At 40.6% G+C, this 17,828-nt stretch overlaps 1 protein-coding gene across 5 annotated transcripts in view; it reads right to left on the reverse strand.

Annotated features, from left to right (window-relative positions):
• LOC143028357 (solute carrier family 35 member F5) overlaps positions 1 to 14,105 on the reverse strand; it is a 48,390-nt gene extending 34,285 nt beyond the window's left edge. Inside the window, exons 1-4 of one of the 5 annotated variants that reach the window (XM_076190311.1) lie at positions 13,580 to 14,105; positions 842 to 1,002; positions 525 to 688; positions 58 to 157 (exon numbers count right to left, since the gene is read on the reverse strand). In XM_076190311.1, the coding sequence (XP_076046426.1) occupies positions 58 to 144 (87 nt within the window). In that variant the 5' untranslated portion in view covers positions 145 to 157; positions 525 to 688; positions 842 to 1,002; positions 13,580 to 14,105. Of the gene's footprint in view, positions 1 to 57; positions 285 to 524; positions 689 to 841; positions 1,003 to 13,579 lie in introns of those variants that run through there. The other 4 variants (XM_076190310.1, XM_076190308.1, XM_076190312.1 and 1 more) reach the window with 4 other exon arrangements.
• Positions 14,106 to 17,828: the final 3,723 nt, after the last annotated feature.

Genomic DNA, 17,828 nt, shown 5'->3' on the forward strand with positions numbered 1-17,828 from the left:
ATCATGTTGCCAATAACTTTAACACCATAATACCATACAAAATGTTATACACCTTACTTTTGTGAGTTCTGAAGAGGCAACCCATATCACATCCACCAACAAGAGCACAATGACTCCTATGGCAAGGCGCCTAGAGTCACCCATTGCCAATCATCACCTGTGCAATGTAAACACCAATCAATAACATAAACAGTGATACTCCAAGACCAGCTTCTAGAGCTTCGCTTACACGTATATACACAATGCTTAGTACTCAAGTGTTTATGGGAGTCTTTAAAGAGTACTACTGATTAGCATTCCTTATCAGCAAACGAAGATATACAAGATAATCATGGGGATACAGGAATTGTTTCGGAATGGTAACATGCAATTATTTCAAACCGACCGACTTCTAATACATTTACAGGGCATTTCATTTCCTACATCTTATTCTAAACAGAAAATCTACAGTATCAGTGAGTCCAGAAAAAAAATCACAGAACATCATGCTCATTTGTGTTCCACAACAATTGGTATCAACTTGCCTCCTTATGCATCTCTTTTTTAAATGCTGCAAAACTATCAGGAAAATCTTGTAGCTCTTTATAAAGCTAATGCATATATTACACTTTCCCATTCTTTTCTAAGATATTTCATACACTAAACCTTCCTGTTCTGAACTCTTTGAAGAGTGCAAAAGCAATCAATTCTGAAAGGGAGACATGCGACTTAAGGTATCTTGAAACAAGTCAGTGTATTTATTTGAATATCCCCTTTAATCTAAAGCAAATTGCTGTAGATCCCACGTAAAATATATATGCCACAAATTTTCAGTGAAATTAAGAAATCAAATATTACTTACACATTTTCCCTTCCAATGCATGGAATTATCCTAATCTTTCATAAATAAAAGCTGTCTGAATAGTAATTAGCCTATTCATAGTTAAGAAGGCTGCTACCATATTTAATGTAAATACTGACAACTGTTCTACCGTCTTTATACAAGGGCTTCCCACTAACATGCTGGAAATAAAATTAAGTCACTTATATGAATTAGAATAAATCCTAATTTATGAATAAAAATAATATATTTTATACATTTCTTTTTTAGCTGTATATACAGAATTTAAAATGGTATTTGTCTACACATAAAAAACAGAATTATGCATTGGGAAAAGGCATTATGCACTAACTCAGCATACCTATTAAGATCTACACAGGCTACCAACATTTATTGAAACTAAAAGAAAATATTATAACATTAGCAACCTAACTAAATAACTCCTTTCTAACTTGCTATTACAACTAGGAATATCAATATTACAACAAATATCACAAATCTGAGCACAATTTTTGTTTAAATTACAACAATTCCATTACATGAATTTACCTACTATTCCTTGGACCACTGACTATTATTACATAAAGCACCTTTCTCAAGTTTTCCCACTTGGATCGTAAGAGGCGAGAAGAAAGGGACGGGGAGAGGGACTAGGCATCCTTCTCCCTGTAGCCCCACGGGGCACACATCCTAAAGACAAAAGTGAAGACATAAGGGGTGCTGGCGGGCCTCGGGCCAGCACCCTAAGGTTTGGGTCTTTTAATGTGCGTGGATGTGGTACAGATGAGAGTAAAAGGGAAGAGATAGGTAGTATGTTTGTGAGAAGAAAGTTGGATGTGTTGGCTTTGAGTGAAACTAAGTTGAAAGGGAAGGGTGAGTGTATGTTTGGGAGTGTAAGTGGGAGGTTATCAGGAGTGAAGAGAGGGCGAGGGAGGGAAGGGGTGGCTATTCTTGTAAGTGAGGAGATAGGTAAAGGGGTAGTGGAGTGGAAGGAGGTTTCCTCAAGGATAATGTGGATGAAGGTGAAACTGGGAAAGGAGATGTGGGTCTTTGTAAGTGCATATGGGCCGGGCAGTGAGAAGAGCATGGAAGAAAGGGAGGCCTTTTGGATAGATTTAAATGAGTGCATAGAGGGTTTAGGAAGAAATGTCAATGTAATAGTACTGGGAGACCTTAATGCTAGAGTGGGAAATGGTCCAATCGATGGAGTGGTTGGGAAGTGTGGAGTTCCAGGAAAGAATCGTAGTGGAGAGTTGATGGTGGAAATGTGTCTAGAAAGAGAGTTGATGATAGCAAATACAGTGTTTCGGAAGAAAGTCAAGCATAAGTACACATGGGAGAGGGTGGTGGAGGGAAGGGTGGTAGATAGAGCGCTAATGGATTATGTAGTGGTAAATAGGATTATGATAGGAAGAGTTAAGGATGTACATGTGCTAAGGGGAGAAGGTGGGGGAATATCAGATCATTTTTTGGTGGAAGGTAAGTTGAGAGTGGAGGATAGATGGAGAAGGAGGAAAGGGACAAAAGGTAGGGAGGTTCTTAGAGTGAACTCCTTGAATGAAAAGGAAAAGGAGAAGGAGTACGAAAAGAAGCTGAAGGAGGAGTGGGAGGGAGTAAAGGATGGAGCAGAGATGGGTGTGGAGGAGGAATGGGGATGGTTCAAGGAGGGAGTCTTAAAGTGTGCAAGGATGGTGTGTGGAACAAGAAGGACAGGGGGAAATAGAAGAAAGGGTAGTGAATGGTGGGATGAGGAAACAAAGAAGGTTGTAGAAGAGAAGAAGCGAGCATTCACAGATTGGTTACAAAAGAGGACAGGGGAGTCATATGAGACGTACAAAGAAAAGAAAAGAGAAGTAAAGCAAAAGGTAAAGGAGGCAAAGAGGAGAGCAGATGTGAAATGGGGTAGGAGTATGACAGAAAATTTTGAAAGTAATAAAAAGATGTTTTGGAAAGAAATTAAGAGAGGAAGAGGAGGCGAATCAAGTAGGGAAGAAAAGGTAAAAGGTACAGATGGAGAGTTGATAATGGAAGAGATGGCAGTGAGGGGAAGATGGGCAGAATATTTTAGGGAGTTGCTAAATGTGAAGGAGGATAGGGAAGGAAAGATAGCTGCAGTGGGAAATACGAAGAAAATGAGAGTGATGAGTGAGGAGAACGGAGGAGAAATAAGGAAGGATGAGGTGAAGGCAGTTGTAAAGATGATGAAAGCAGGTAAGGCACCTGGTCTGGATGGATGTCATGCAGAATGTCTGAAAAAGGGAGGTTCAGTGATGGTGGACTGGTTGGTGAGATTATTTAATGTTTGCTGGAGAGAGGGTAAAGTACCGGAGGACTGGAGTAGTGCCTGTATAGTTCCTCTTTACAAGGGAAAAGGGGACAAGTGTGAATGTAGTAATTTCAGAGGGATTAGCCTGTTGAGTGTAGTAGGGAAGGCTTATGGGAGAATCATAATTGAGAGGATTAGGAGAGGAACAGAAGGAGTAATTGGTGAGGAACAGTGTGGATTTAGGACGGGTAGAGGTTGTGTAGATCAGATCTTTGTGGTAAGACAGATATGTGAGAAAGCTATAGGAAAGGGGAAGGATGTTTTTTGGGCTTTTATGGATCTGGAAAAGGCTTATGATAGGGTAGACAGAAAGGCACTGTGGGAGGTTTTGCAGATTTATGGGATAGGAGGAAAGCTTTTGGGAGCTGTCAAGAGTTTTTATGTGAGTAGTAGAGCATGTGTTAGGATTGGAAATGGAGAGAGTGAGTGGTTTGAAGTAAAGGTGGGACTTCGTCAAGGATGCGTTATGTCGCCCTGGCTGTTCAACTTATACATGGATGGGGTGGTGCGAGAGGTGAATGCTAGGGTAGTGAGTCAGGGATTGGAGATGGTTAAAGAAAATGGAGAAAAGTGGGAGGTGAGCCAGCTGTTGTTTGCGGACGACACTGCGCTTGTGGCAGGGTCAGAGGAGGGATTGAGGAAGCTGGTGGCAGAGTTTGGGAGAGTATGTGATAGAAGAAAGCTAAAGATAAATGTGGGTAAAAGTAAGGTGATGAGATGTACAAGGGGTGAAAGTGGCAGTAGACTGGAAGTGAACATTAAGGGAGAGCGACTGGAGGAAGTGGATAGTTTTAGATACTTGGGTGCAAGTGTAGCAGGAAAAGGTGGAGTGAAGGTGGAGGTAGAATGTAGATTGAGAGAAGCGAGTAAATGCCTTGGTGGTTTAAAGAGTGTAATGAGAAATAGACATTTGGGAATGGATGCGAAGAGGAGACTGTATGAAGGAGTGATTGTGCCAACAGCACTGTATGGGGCAGAAACGTGGAACATAAGAGAAGAAGAGAGAAGGAGTTTGAATGTGTTTGAGATGAGGTGTCTGAGAAGTATGATGGGGGTTACTAGGCTAGATAGAGTGAGAAATGAGGAGGTGAGGAGGAGAACAGGGGTGAAAAAGGATTTGGGAGAGAGGGTTGATGAAAGAATATTAGGATGGTTTGGACACATGGAAAGAATGAGTGAAGAAAGACTAGTAAAAGAGGTATGGAAGGCAGATGTGGAGGGAGTGAACATGAGGGGACGTCCTAGGATGAGGTGGATGGATGGGGTGAAGGGGGCTTTGGGGAAGAGGGGAATGTCTGTTGAGGAAGGAAGGGAGAGGACGGAAGACAGAGGTGAGTGGAGAATGGTTGTATATGGATGATGTTGTGACTGCATGAGGAGGAATAGGCGGGGGGGTGGGGGACGGGATAGTATGTGTGAGTAAATTTTGACGCAGCCCGAAGGGATTTCTCCCCGTCCTCTCCTTATATGCAAAGGGGGACGGAGAGGGGGGGTCGCCGATTAAATGAAGCGGCCTTGCTGTGGATGTACTGTGTCTTGCAACACTGCTTCTGACCCAGGGCGGTGGGCAGGGTGCAGGGATGACCCGTCATCCAGGAGGTGCTCAGATGAGAGGAAGGGTGGGAGGGGTGTGGAGTGTATTTAGGGATGAAATGGGTGGGAGTGTTTTTATGCCTTTCCTTTTGTGGCTACCTCCCTTGGAAGGGGGAAAAAGCCTTGGTATTTGTATGTATGTATACCTTTCTTCATCCTTCAGAAGCTATACAAAACCAAAGTTCTCACTTCATGCTAGCTCCAGACAGAACAGATTTTTCCCACATAAAAAAAATCTGCCAAAATTTATTTTTGTGAAAAATCTTGAGGATTATGGGGAGGTAAAGGAAGATGCAGACATTTAAACAACTGGGAATCTTATTCAAATAAATGTGTGCTGTAATGCATCATGTGATAAACCAATGTTGTTAGCACTAATGCCCATTCAACAAAGTTGAGAGCTACAGATTTCATTATACACCTTGCATTTTTGTCCCACTTTTAATGTTCAGCTGAATAAAATTGTCTGGTGTCACACCAACATCAACACTTCCTTGCCTCAGTCCTAGGCCAACCACTGACCCATGCAGACTACATGTCTCTCACTGTTGATTTCTCAATGTAAGGTCTGGAAGTTTGTCCCTTCTTTGAAGCCATTATTAATGCCATTTCAGTCCAAACAGAAATTCCTATCATTATCAACTTTATTTACATGTACATGTTCTACCTCAAGTGTTTTCTCTCATCCTCTTTCCCATGCTCTTCTTCACTATATTTTCACATAATGAAAGGTGCTGGTATTCCAAAGTTTTACTAGAGCTACTCAACCTGCAGTTCCTCACATTGACTTCATGTTTCTATATTCTTTTCATTATATCACAACCTGTTTCTCCTACTTGTTGCATTATTGACATGGTATGCTGTACATAATGCTACCCTCATTCATGATCTCCTTTATTTTCTCTTCTGTTATGTCCAAATCTTTATTTACCTAAAGAGATAATCTTGAATCAGGAGCAGTTAAATATTTCTTGTCTGTCCTGTTACCTTCCTCCTCATTAACTGAATAGTTTTTCTTACTAATTTCATCAGTAGGTACATACATACATATACCAAGGCTTTTTCCCCCTTACTAGGGAGGTAGCCAAAAAGGGAAAGGCATAAAATCATTTCCACCCATTCCATCCCTCAATACACTCCACACCCCTCCCCCTCCCTCTTATCTGAGCACCTCCTGGATGACGGGTCATCCCTGCACCTTGTCCACTGCCCTGGGTCAGAAGCAGTGTCGCAAGACACAGCACATCCACAGCAAGACCACTTCATTAAATCGGCGACCCCCCCCCTCTCTGTCCCCCCATTGCATAAAAGGAGAGGACGGGGAGAAATCCCTTCGGGCTGCGTCAAATTTTGCTCACACATACTACCTCACCCCCCATCCCCCCACCCATTCTGCCTCATGCAATCACAACATCATCCATATACAACCATTCTCCATTCACCCCTGTCTTCTGTCCTCTCCCGTCCTTCCTCACCAGACATTCCCCTCTTCCCCAAATCCCCCTTCACCCCATCCTTCCACCTCATCCTAGGACGTCCCCTCATGTTCACTCCCTCCACATCTGCCTTCCATACCTCTTTTACTAGTCTTTCTTCACTCATTCTTTCCATGTGTCCAAACCATCCCAATACTCTTTCATCAACCCTATCTCCCAGCTCCTTTTCCACCCCTGTTCTCCTCCTCATTTCTCACTCTATCTAGCCTAGTAACCCCCCATCATACTTCTCAGACACCTCATCTCCAACACATTCAAACTCCTTCTCTCTTCTTCTCTTATGTTCCATGTTTCTGCCCCATACAGTGCTGTTGGCACAATCACTCCTTCATACAGTCTCCTCTTAGCATCCATTCCCAAATGTCTATTCCTCATTACACTTTTTAATCCACCAAGGCATTTACTCGTTTCTCTCAATCTACATTCTACCTCCACCTTCACTCCACCTTTTCCTCCTACATTTGCGCCCAAGTATCTAAAACTATCCACTTCCTCCAGTCGCTCTCCCTTAATGCTCACTTCCAGTCTACTGCCACTTTCACCCCTTGTACATCTCATCACCTTACTTTTACCCACATTTATCTTTAGCTTTCTTCTATCACATACTCTCCCAAACTCTGCCACCAACTTCCTCAATCCCTCCTCCGATCCTGCCACAAGCGCAGTGTCATCTGCAAACAACAGCTGGCTCACCTACCACTTTTCTCCATTTTCTTTAACCATCTCCAATCCCTGACCCACTACCCTTGCATTTACCTCTCGCACCACCCCATCCATGTATAAGTTGAACAGCCAGGGCGACATAACGCATCCTTGACAAAGTCCCACCTTTACCTCGAACCACTCACTCTCTCCATTTCCAATCCTGACACAAGCTCTACTACTCTCATAAAAACTCTTGACAGCTCCCAGAAGCTTTTCTCCTATCCCATATATCTGCATAACCTCCCACAGTGCCTTTCTGTCTACCCTATTGTAAGCCTTTTCCAGATCCATAAAAGCCCAAAAAACATCCTTCCCCTTTCCTATAGCTTTCTCACATATCTGTCTTACCACAAAGATCTGATCTACACAACCTTTACCTGTTAAAATCCACACTGTTCCTCACCAATTCTCCCTCTGTTCCTCTCCTAATCCTCTCAATCAAGAACCTCCCATAAGTCTTCCCAACTACACTTAACAAGCTAATCCCTCTGAAACTACTACATTCACACTTGTCCCCCTTTCCCTTGTAAAGAGGAATTATACAGGCACTCCTCCAGTCCTCCAGCACTCTACCCTCTCTCCAGCAAACATTAAATAACCTCACCAGCCAGTCCACCATCACTGTACCTCCCTTTTTCAGACATTCTGCATGGCATCCATCCAGACCAGGTGCCTTACCTGCTTTCATCATCTTAACAACTGCCTTCACTTCATCCTTCCTTATTTCTCCTCCATTCTCCTCACTCATCACTCTCATTTTCTTCGCATTTCCCACTGCAATTATCTTTCCCTCCCTATACTCCTTCACATTTAGCAACTCCCTAAAATATTCCGCCCATCTTCCTCTTACTGCCTTCTCTTCCATTATCATCTCTCCATCTGCATCTTTTACCTTTTCTTCTCTTCTCTACTTGATTTGCCTCCTCTTCCTCTCTTAATTTCTTTCCAAAACATCTTTTTATTACTTTCAAAATTTTCTGTCCTACTCTTACCCCATTTCACATCTGCTCTCCTCTTTGCCTCCTTTACCTTTTGCTTTACTTCTCTTTTCTTTTCTTTGTACCTCTCATATGACTCCCTCATCCTATTTTGTAACCAATCTGTGAAATCTCGCTTCTTCTCTTCTACAACCTTCTTTGTTTCCTCATCCCACCATTCACTACCCTTTCTTCTATTTCCCCCTGTCCTTCTTGTTCCACACACCATCCTTGCACACTTTATGACTCCCTCCTTGAACCATCCCCATTCCTCCTCCACACCCAGCTCCACTCTATCCTTTACTCCCTCCCACTCCTCCTTCAGCTTCTTTTTGTACTCCTTCTCCTTTCCCTTTTCATTCAAAGAGTTCACTCTAAGAACCTCCCTAAATTTTGTCCCTTTCCTCTTTCTCCATCTATCCTCCACTCTCAACTTACCTTCCACCAAAAAATCATCTGATATTCCCCCACCCTCTCCCCTTAGCACATGTACATCCTTAACTCTTCCTATCATAATCCTATTTACCACTACATAATCCATTAGCGCTCTATCTACCACCCTTCCCTCCACCACCCTCTCCCATGTGTACTTATGCTTGACTCTCTTCCGAAACACTGTATTTGCTATCATCAACTCTCTTTCTAGACACATTTCCACCATCAATTCTCCACTATGATTCTTTCCTGGAACTCCACATTTCCCAACCACTCCATTGATTGGACCATTTCCTACCCTAGCATTAAGGTCTCCCAGTACTATTACATTTACATTTCTTCCTAAATCCTCTATGCACTCATTTAAATCTATCCAAATCTATCCAATGGGAAATATAGTCTACTGAATGTATTATGATACATTTGAATTTCTCTTCCATAAACTCCTTACTATAAATTCTAAAGGCTCTCATGAAAAAATTACCACTAACATGCTTTCAGTTTTTTGTTGTATGCTAACAAGTAATTGAGTCTTGTTTATTGTTTTCTTGTACAATGAAATATTTACCTTATTGTCTGATTTCCATACCAATACAAAAAAGAAAGGTAATTAATTATCCTATCCTTTCTCCTTTGTGAACTATAAGTCTGGACACATTACCCATGATGTTCAAATTTTTGGGGCAGTACTACTATCATTTTGTTATGTGTAGTGGGGAAAGCTTATGGGAGGGTTTTAGTTGAGAGGATTAGGAGAGAAACAGAGGGAGTGATTGGTGAGGAACAGTGTGGGTTTAGGAAAGGTAAAGAGTTGCGTGGATCATATTTCTGCAGTAATACAGATACATGAGAAAGCTTTAGCAAAAGGTAAGGATATTTTTGGGCCTTTATGGATTGGGGAAAGACTTATGATAGGGTGGACAGGAAGGCACTGAGGGAGGTTTTGTACATATATAGGATTGGGGGAAAGCTGATAAGGGCAGTCAAGAGTTTTTATGAGAATAATAAAGCCAGTGTTAGGATTAGAAATGGAGAAAGCAAACTGTCTCAGGTAAAGGGAGGACTGCATCAGGGATGTGTCATGTTGCCGTGGCTGTTCAATGTGTACATGGATGGGGTGGTGAGGAAGGTAAATGCAAGGGTAATGGGCAGGGGATTGGAGATGGTTAGAAAATGGAGAAAAGTTTGAGGTGAGTCAATTGTCGTTTGCTGAGGACATTGCACTTGTGGCTGGGTCAGAAGGGGGATTAAGGGAGTTTAGTGAAGGAGTTTGGGAAGGTATGTGACAAAAGAAAGTTGAAGGTAAATGTGGGTAAAAGTAAGGTGATGAGATGTACATGGGGAGAGGATGGCAGCAATGTGGAAGTAAGTTTTAAAGGAGAGAAGCTGGAGAAAGTAGATAGTTTTAGGTACTTGGGATCGCATGTGGCAGGAAAGGGGGGAGTGGAGGTAAATTGTAGATTGAGAGAAGCAATTAAATGCTTTGAGGGATTAAAAGTGTATTGAGAAACAGGCATTTGGGAATAGATGCAAAAAGGAGATTATATGAAGTGGTGATTGTACTAACAGCACTGTATGGGGCAGTGACATGGAATTTAAGAGAGACAGAGGAAAAATTTAAATGTGTTTGAGATGAAATGTCTGAGAAGTATGGTAGGGGTTACAAGGTTGGACAGAGTGAGAAATGAGGTGTGGAGGAGAGCAGGGGTGGAAAAGGAGATGGCAGATAGGGTTGATGAAACAGTACTGGGATGGTTTGGATATATGGGAAGAATGAGTGAAGAAAGATTAGTAAAAGAAGTGTGGAAGGCAAAGGTGGATGGAGTGAACATGAGAGGGTGATTGAGGACAAGTTGGATGGATGGGATGAAAGGAGATTTGAGCAGGATGGGGATGTTTGTTGATAAGGGAAGGAAGAAAGTAGGAGATAGGGGTGAGCATAGAATGGCTGTGATGCAAGGAAGGGAGTGGGTGGGGAATGAGGGGTTAGGGAGTGGTTATGTGTGAATGATATTTTGATGCAGCCCAAAGGGATTTCTCCCCACCTTCAATGTTTCTGTATGACAGGTGGGGGGTCACCAAATATGTGAAGCAGTCTTGTTGTGGATGTGCTGTGTCTTGCTTAATTGCTTCTGACCCAGGACAGTGGATGGGATACATGGATGACCTGTCATCCATGAGGAGCTAAGATGAGAGGGAAGAAAGGGTGGTGGATGGGAGTGGAATGGGTGGGGATGAAATGGTTGGGGGTGGGTATATGTCTTTTGACTTTGGCTACCTCCCTGGTAAGGGAAAAAAGCCCTTAGCATACAGATAGACTACTATCATGTCATCCATGTACTTGTATCAATCAATATCATTACCCACTATCTCAGGTTGAGGTATAATGAAAAGGATATGGAAACAGAAGGCTGATGTGAGGATTAACAGTGTGAGCAACTCTAATTACAGCTAGAACAATTTCAACGCCCTCCATGTTTATGCTGGGTGAATATACATATAGTCAAGAAAAGCATGGGAAAAACAAAGAGGAGAAAACCTTACAGGCAGCACACATGTATAAATGAACCTAATAATAATTTCTGTGTTAGGTTAAAATGGCATTAATGGCTGCTATAGAAGGAGGTACAAACATCTAGACTTTTAACTAAAAAGTCAATGGTATAACAATCACAGACATGAGATATGATGGAAGGGATATGATCTGAATGGAATGAAGATCTCCAAGATCTAAATAAGGAGTGTGGACACTTGTATGTTTATTCTAACTAATCTCTTAAGGACTTTGGTCTGCAATTTTACAAGAATAAACTCACACAAGCTCACTACTGTTTCTTCAACTTCTGTCAATACTTGTTATCATGTGTATGTGTGGTTTATAAATTTTATAACTGTAAGGATGTGGCTGTCAAGACATTTCAATATTCTATTCCTATTATCAAGCAACTTTCAATTCTTATCTTTCTGAAAAAAAAAAGTCTCAATATAATACATTTCTAAATTTGAAATAAATCTATCTATAATCCAAGGGTTCCCCCTCCTTACAAGGGAAGTAGCCAAGTCAAAAGGCATATACCCACTCCTACCCATTTCACTCCTATTCACAATCCATAAAAAAAAAAAGGCAGTGCTATTTTCATAATACAGTGATATCAAACACTGCTATTTCTTACTGTCAAGCAATCTAGACAGTGCCACTGACACCTATAGTATACTCGTTCTACCTGGAAACACAATTTGGTCCCCCACCCCTGCACTAAATACAGCAAACACCAACCATCCCTTGTATGTTCAATCTTCTGACAAAATTTATACTTTTGGTGATAAAATTAATCATTGATTTATTTTGTTGTCTATGGCACAGGAAGGATGGAGGACTGATTCATGTTACCATACGGGACCAGTTTACACCAAGAGTCATGTGGACAACTTTTTCTTTTTCTTGAAAAGATTGGGTGGATCAGAATTATATTGATTGATTTCAGACAGAACTGGAGGTGATGATCCACTTGGTAGGGACTGACTGTTCATGATGAGTACCAGCCACCTCACAGGGAATATAAATATTGATTGTTCTAGATATAAGTCACTTCACCATGGATCTAGCATGATCATCACACTTGCAATTGCCATTTTCATGTAGAGTGCTACTGGTATGCAAACTGTACCTATGACTGGTGCAATTCTTCCATGGAATATTGCATGAAGGGACTACTTTAATATTCTTACAGCATGCAAATGAAAAAATTTAACTCTGTCTTCCACTTCCTTTCATCTCTTCAGGATAAGGGCACACTAAAGTGCAACCTCATTTAAGTGCAGCAATGTTGCCATGGGTCTTCTGCACTGGGCTATAGCATCAAAACCTTTCATTCCCTCCCACAAGTGATTGGAGACCCACCCCAGACCCTCCTGGTTCTGCAGTCTTGTGGCCAATTTAAGCAGTGATTACATGTGAGCTCCAGGAAGGTTCCTTCCCAAAGACCTGGGAGTCCAATTAGTGGGTATGTGGGGGCAGTGTTCATCATCTATGCCTTAGTGCCCCTTGAGTTACACAACTACAGATGATATCGCTATGTAATTTCTGGTGGAAAACTTCATAATCACTAACCCAAGTTTTTTTTTTTTTTGCCAACATCATAGGACAGCACATATATTGGATATCAAAATGCTATACATAAAAATATATAAAACTGAATTCTAGCTAAATCTATGCCATTTCTAGTTTGAAAATCCTAACCATTATTTGACAACACTTATTCTACTCGCACTCCAACTTTAAATGACCAGTAAATTTCTACTTCCCAGCGTCCAAAGTATGCAAGTCCTGTATATTTCTACAGAGCCACAAATTGAAAATGTGTTTATAAATATGTCTGAAACTACAACATTCTTGGCAATTTCTTAATTATCAGGTAGGCATGACTTCATCTTCAAATCCAGCACCCTTTAAATGCCTTCACTCTACATCAAATGGTTTATCATACTGTAAATACCAAGATTTTATAAATTGCTTGTAACAACTTTCTATTAAAAGTAATATAGTATTATTAGCAAAAATAGATCTATGTAGAAAAAGGGGAAAAATTAAGATTATTTAATGAAAGATGTAAAAATAATTTCAAATGGTCTAACCTACCCTAAAATATTTGAAAACCTTGGGAAATTATGTCAGAATTGACATTGTTATCATACTTTGTCCCAAACAAGACATATTCATTATTTTACTGGTCAGGACATAACAGTATCCTCCAGCATATAGCTTATACCAGTGCTGTTATAGCTACCCAAGAAAGAAACTGGGTGAGCTTGTAAACATTATGATTATTTGAAGTTGTCTGATCATCTGATGCTGCAATGAGGATAAGTCATCTGTACATCTTACTTCCTTTCAAGATTATCAAGGAAACTGAACTGTCACTTACAAATACCTGTCTCCTCATAAGAAATACATGGTGCTCCTTGAAATTTACCATTCCTATACTAAGTTAATACTAGTACATAATCAAGATGCTTAAACATAAACACTTTTGCTACAGTACACCATGACTTAATGTATATGAGGATCACCTGCATTATATATTCCAAGTAAAGCCCAATATTTAACCTTAGTGCAAATATAAACCTATACCAAATATTCTAATTCATATTATTATCGAACTTGAGAAACATGGCTCATACTTATACTCCAGACTCTTCCTAATTATATTCATTCTATAAAACCAACCTTTTACTAGCCTTCAGTAAACAGCAGAGATGTTCAGTGTATGGATGATAACCAGAATTGATTTCATGTTTCAAGTGCTTTATACATATTTGGGCCTTCCAGGGATTGTTTTGACTTCTTCCAGCACTGATTACGTCTACGTCTGAATCTTGAAAATGACAGTACTGAACTGTTATTTTAACAATGTTATACAAACGTCTTTCATCTTGATTTATTTATGTTTATGGTGGCGAAATCTTTTAGAAGGAGGTCTGGTGCTCATTTTATATAATAAGAAATCATGTATTACTCAAATTTAGCGATATGAGTAGCTTAATTTCGTATCGATTGGACATGGTGACAATAATTGACAGTTCAATATATACACTTGTCTATTGTAACATAAATAATTTGTATTTGTGCCATATATCTAATAAATTCATTAAAGCTGTAAGATTATTTTTTCAGGTAATTGCTTTCGCAGTTAGGTGATAATCACTAATTTCAAACTGGTATGAATTTTATGTAAACAAATTTATAAGTTTGCATGTTCTCTACATGATAAGAGAGCGTAGGGCCAATGGAGAAGTTGCAATGTGTGTTTTTATAGATATTAGTATAACCGACAGTACTAGCGTGAAACTGATTTTATGTTAAAACATATTGCACATTAATGCATTCCGCTATGGCATCTGTAGTATGTTGTACATTATGTTTGTTCTGGAGTTTTGTGTTCACAAATGAGAACCGTGGCAGGTGACACTCAATTATTATACGTAAGTTCATGAAGTTAATATATTGCACAATAGAAATTGAATTGTACACAAAATTATATGGTCTGGTAGAAATGTCTGGAATTAATAATTTAATAATGTCTGGCATTAAACAATAAAGACATACAAATGTGAGGGTCACGAGAGAAAAAAAAATGAATAGAATGATGTCAGAAAACAGGCAATCTTTAAAGTAGCCGTAGAATAAGTTGTTTCGTTAGCCTACAGAATAATAGCTCATGATGGTGCCATGTCAATATTTGGTAACCCGTTTAGGGTAAAATATATCCCTAAAATACTTGACCTGTGTCACAACTTCGGCGCTGCGACGCACGACCTGGTGTTTTCCCATTTTCTTTTAGGCTTCAGCCTCTCCTTTATATGCAAACTAATAAGCACCCCTTTCTTTTCGGCCCCGGAAGGTGGTCCTTCAGCTATTACTTTTTCCTTCGCTCAGTAAAGACATTGAAAGTCTTAAAGCATCCAGTGATTACTTCTTTACATTTTTGCTACACCTTCTCAGGCAAGTTAAATTTACTCGAGTCCCATTTCCCCGCAGTATTTTGTTGTGAGAATTTGGCGCCGATTCCTTTTCTCACATTTTACGTATTATATCACTCCCTCTTTGAGAAGTATTACTTCTCTGGTCCTTCGAAACTACATGTTCGTATTGAAGGGGTGTTCACGGTCCCGGCTTGTTCCCGAAATTTCCTCGACTTCACCTCCCAACTGTAGCTATCTCCCTTCTCTAATTCTTCATGTGAGAATTTCTCAAACTGATTGACACCTTTTTTTCTTCCACTGTCTAGGGATTTTGGGATACCATGTCTTGAGTAACCAGTATTGAGGGCATTCCCAACATGTACTATTGTAAATAGCTGAACCTTACCTATGGGATATGAAATTTTTCAAGTACGTTTTCATTGGTAATTATTTAGTTCGTATGTCATTCCAATAAAATAAAATGGAGTGTAAATATTCCAGGTATGAAAAATATATTTGTCACATGTTGAATTTGATTATCCAACACGTGATCCAAAGACCATGTGAATACACACGCACGCACACACACACTCACAAACACACACACACATACACACACACACACACACACACACACACACACACACACACACACACACACACACACACACACACACACACACACATATTATATATATATATATATATATATATATATATATATATATATATATATATACATGTATATTATTCACTAAGGTGTACCCGTTGCCTATAATCCCACATATTGCAACAACAACCATGGAAAATTACATCGCAACATACATACGGCTATATTATGTACTAATATCCAAAACTAGTATCACCAGAATAAAATGTAAATTATTTGTGAGATTGCCAACTCCTCTCGCGAAAGGTAAACGCAAGGGTAGTGGGTCAGGGATTGGAGATGGTTAAAGAAAATGGCTTGTGGCAGGATCGGAGGAGGGATTGGAGGAAGTTGGTGACAGAGTCTGGGAGTGTATGTGATAGAAGAAAGCTAAAGATAAATGCGGGTAAAAGTAAGGTGATGAGATGTACAAGGGGTGAAAGTGGCAGTAGACTGGAAGTGAGCATTAAGGGAGAGCGACTGGAGGAAGTGGATAGGTTTAGATACTTGGGTGCAAATGTGGGAGGAAAAGGTGGAGGTAGAATGTAGATTGAGAGAAGCGAGTAAATGCCTTGGTGGATTAAAAAGTGTAATGAGGAATAGACATTTGGGAATGGATGCTAAGAGGAGACTGTATGAAGGAGTGATTGTGCCAACAGCACTGTATGTGGCAGAAACATGGAACATAAGAGAAGAAGAGAGAAGGAGTTTGAATGTGTTTGAGATGAGGTGTCTGAGAAGTATGATGGAGGTTACTAGGCTAGATAGAGTGAGAAATGAGGAGGTGAGGAGGAGAACAGGGGTGGAAAGGGAGTTGGAAGATAGGGTTGATGAAAAAGTATTAGGATGGTTTGGACACATGGAAAGAATGAGTGAAGAAAGACTAGTAAAAGAGGTATGGAAGGCAGATGTGGAGGGAGTGAACATGAGGGGACGACCTAGGATGAGGTGGATGGATGGGGTGAAGGGGGCTTTGGGGAAGAGGGGAATGTCTGTTGAGGAAGGACGGGAGAGGACAGAAGACAGGGGTGAATGGAGAATGGTTGTATATGGATGATGTGATGCATGAGGTGGAATGGGCAGGGGATGGGGGTTGTGGTAAATTGAGATTAATTGTATTGTTGCATTATTCTTATTTTGCATTAGACTTTGTGTTGATGTATAAGAATTGTGTACTTGTGCTGTAGGTTCCTTACATACCATGTGATTCTTATATGTTTAATACCCTGAAATATGTTTCGATGCTATATAGCATCTGTTGGTATTGTTTATATGTTTAGATCCTATGTAGACGTCTTTTGTTTTTGTTCAGGTACTTATACTATGACGTCAATCTTGGCTTGTTTACGTTCTCGCTTGAGGCTCTCAATAAAAGAGCAAACTTGGTTCCTGTTTTTATCTCAGCCATCCCAGCCAAACGGTAACAGGGGTGAGGTAGTATGTGTGAGAAAAATTTGACGCAGCCCGAAGGGATTTCTCCCCATCCTCTCCTTTTATGCAATGGGGGGGACGGAGAGGGGGGTCGCCGATTTAATGAAGCGGCCTTGCTGTGGATGTGCTGTGTCTTGCGACACTGCTTCTGACCCAGGGCAGTGGACAAGGTGCAGGGATGACCCGTCATCCAGGAGGTGCTAAGATAAGAGGGAGGGTGGAGGGGAGTGATGTGTATTCAGGGATGGAATGGGTGGGAATGATTTTATGCCTTTTCCTCTTTGGCTACCTCCCTTGTAAGGGGGAAAAAGCCTTGGTATATGTATGTATGTATGGCAACTCCTCAAAATGCCCTGTCAGCATTTTTATCATACAAAAACAGGGAACACCAGGGAGTTGGTAGTCATTAAATGGAATGCAGACCGGGAAGGTCTACTGCTGTAATCAAAGGTTAATAGACTTTATTAAGAGGTCCTCACTCTTTGATTTCACCCACCTTAACAAGAGACATATGATGGCAGCGGTACGCCACCCACCTTCGAAATAATTGACACTTATAAAATGAATCCCAGTGCTCAGTGAGAGTAAACCTAAAGTTACTACGTATAGCCATACTGCTTAGTGGGCAACACGCAGAATACTACAAGACCACTCGAGTGCTTGGGAGTTGAAGGAACGAGTGACTTTGTGTACTCGAATGCATTGTGTGGACATAACATCCCCCCCCCAAAAAAAAAAAAAAAATCTTTCGTTCAGCCAAGTGTACCAGTTCTTTCAATTCAGCCACCTCAGCAAAATTCCGAGAGCTGTCATAATCAACCCCGCTACTACGAACATTTTTGAATCCCGGTGTGTGTAACCGGCTCTTCACAATTTTATTTCCCCTTGTGCAACCAAGACAATTACTATTCCTCAACAACAACGATACCCGCTG

Source organism: Oratosquilla oratoria, chromosome 9 (genome assembly GCF_046742065.1).
Source record: "Oratosquilla oratoria isolate Oo_2021 chromosome 9, ASM4674206v1, whole genome shotgun sequence".
Classification (NCBI taxonomy): domain Eukaryota; kingdom Metazoa; phylum Arthropoda; class Malacostraca; order Stomatopoda; family Squillidae; genus Oratosquilla; species Oratosquilla oratoria.